This window comes from Suillus subaureus (assembly GCF_016647635.1).
Source record: "Suillus subaureus strain MN1 chromosome Unknown BJ212scaffold_336, whole genome shotgun sequence".
Classification (NCBI taxonomy): Eukaryota; Fungi; Basidiomycota; class Agaricomycetes; order Boletales; family Suillaceae; genus Suillus; species Suillus subaureus.
The window spans coordinates 4161-6571 of record NW_024538892.1 but is presented as its reverse complement, the minus strand read 5'-3'; the positions used below and the strand labels follow the sequence as shown (position 1 = coordinate 6571).

General features: G+C 41.6%; 1 protein-coding gene across 1 annotated transcript; it reads right to left on the bottom strand.

The window, feature by feature from the left end:
* Nucleotides 1-1520: 1520 nt before the first annotated feature.
* Nucleotides 1521-2111, bottom strand: BJ212DRAFT_1306655 (uncharacterized protein; the record flags this gene model as incomplete). Its single annotated transcript, XM_041333825.1, has 4 exons — nt 1521-1570; nt 1618-1712; nt 1741-1936; nt 2054-2111. The coding sequence occupies 4 exons, from the start codon at nt 2109-2111 to the stop codon at nt 1521-1523; spliced, it is 399 nt and encodes a 132-aa protein (XP_041185195.1).
* Nucleotides 2112-2411: the final 300 nt, after the last annotated feature.

Below are 2411 nucleotides of genomic sequence, written 5' to 3'. Positions count from 1 at the left end.
AATGAACAGATTGACCAAAGCTCATGTTGGTCAATATCAGAAAACTAGGTGAGAAGCTGGTCTCACAAATAAACTAAGTTTCTATTGTAAGAAACTTATGTAATCTCAAGGGAATGTCTTTTCCCTGCACTTGGTACTTCAAAGGGGCTTTCTTTGTAAGCAACAATCTTCACAGTGAGTAGCTCAAACTTAGATTCAAATGATTGCAAGTGGGAGATCCTATTTTTTTGGGGGAGAATGGGCCCTCCTTATATACATATTGTGTGGGAATATTATGTAAGTAAAAAAGCGGAGCAATGACATCAGAAGTGGAGCAGAATATTCCAGAAAGTGGAGCAGAACATTCCAGAATATTCCATAGGTGGAGTAATGACATCAGAGGTGAGTCATTGTGGAGCAGAACATTCCAGAACAAATGACATCATCATGACATCATCATGACATCATAACTTTCAACAGAATACTTGCAGGAGTATCTGTGGAGCCATATGACATCATTATGACATCATACCCTGTAGGTACAATTTTGTGAAGTATCTGATGAGTCAGAGCATCCCAATAGAAAAATAAATCAAGGAAATACTAGAGAAAACAACTCAGAAATAATAATACAATAACAAGACACAAAACACAGGCTTTTTAGATAGGTTTTTGTTAGGCTTTGAACTTTTCTCTATGGTTTTCTCTAGCCAAAGTGAATAAGCCAAAGGCAAGGCAATACCTTAACCTTCCTGCTTCACAATATCAACTAGGTCATTATGTGATTCCCATCTCACAAATGACTTTTCTTCAAGATATAATAAATTCATGAATCACAGAGGGGAAACTGAACTATATGACCAAGGTTTGAAACCAAGGTATGGGTTGACTAGCCTGATGCCTAAGCTAACAGACTTTGTCTTTTAGGGGGGCTACCTAGTAGTCATGTCCATGCATGATTCCCAAATCATGCAGGACAGCATGTGTGCTGTTGTCCTCATAGAAGATGATGCAATGGATGATGGTGGTTTTGGTAAGCGGATGGATTCACAGCCCATTGCACGATCAGTGTGATTTTTGAAAGTACCGTGAGACAAGCAACTATGAGTAGGGGTGGTGAGGGGGAGGAGAGTGGGCATTTGTTAGAGAGGGACAGCTGAATTGTATCTACTTCTTCACACTCTACTTCCACCTGATCCTCCTGCATGGTGTCCAGCTGCTGCTTGTGTCCATCATAATCAAGCTCCTCACCCATGGTGAAGTCATCATCAATGACAGGGTCTGTGATGTCATTGGGTAGGTTATCTTCGATGCTGCATGAAGGGTTGGCAGCACTGTTGACACACTCATCTTCAAGATCATGAGTGCTGGGAGCATTGTCAACAACAACCATTGAATCCCCAATGCGACCATCAGGCTCAGGAGGGGGGGGGGATTTCTTTTCCTTTTCCTTTACTCATTGGTTGGACAAGGGCCTGAAGGTCCCCTGCGCGGTCTGTACCAGGAGCAGACAAGAAGGTTTTGGCAGCATATGTATCCCTTTAGATTTCATCAAGATCCTCATACCATGGGAAGTCATTTAAAACTTGTGCTACAACTAATTTAGTTTCACTGAATTGTTATTTTAAAAAAAAACACCTAGCAGATTAACTGCAGTGCCAGGATCCTCTGGATTGATTCCAGCCCCTGTCTGCTTGAAGTGTGCACAATTGGTCTTATATTTCCCCTTGAGACTAAATGTAGTGTTTAGTGTATATATACAAAGGGGGAGGAAGTATATGAGAAACATAGTAAGTGAGACGGTTGCCCATGGCCTGTGTGAACTTTGCCTGATCCTCAGCATACATGGACTTATACATCTCATCCTTCTCAAATATATGTTTGGTGATTACTGCGTGGATCTTGCCCTTGTTACTCCCAGAAGGAGGGCCATCATTATTAGGCTGAGATTTCTTTCCTTCATAAAAAAGGACTCAATGGTCAGCAGGATGATTGCATAGGTATGTTACAAGTGTAGAAGTTCGATTACAGTTTGGTGTTTCCTAGCAGATTTTGCTGATACCAAGAGTATTACCATGAGATGCAGCAGTGCTGGATGAGGGTAGCAGCCACCCAATGTCCCCTTGTACCATGAGTAGCCACACCCCTTCCCCTAGTACCACATGCAGGTTGCATTTGGATAGTTATTGGCAAATTGGTGAGCTTTTGAACTTGGATCTTGAGTCACTCTGAATGTTGTACTCGGGGGCATATAGCAGGTATGGTATACGCATGGACCAACTTCAATTTCAGACTCTGCAGGAAGTCTGCTGACATTCTGTAGAGCGCTGAAAGAATTTGACAGCATTTCAGAACCTTAATATTTTTACTTTGACTACCATTATAGGTAGATCAAATCATCAGAGATCTGGAAAACTAGATAACCAGATTTA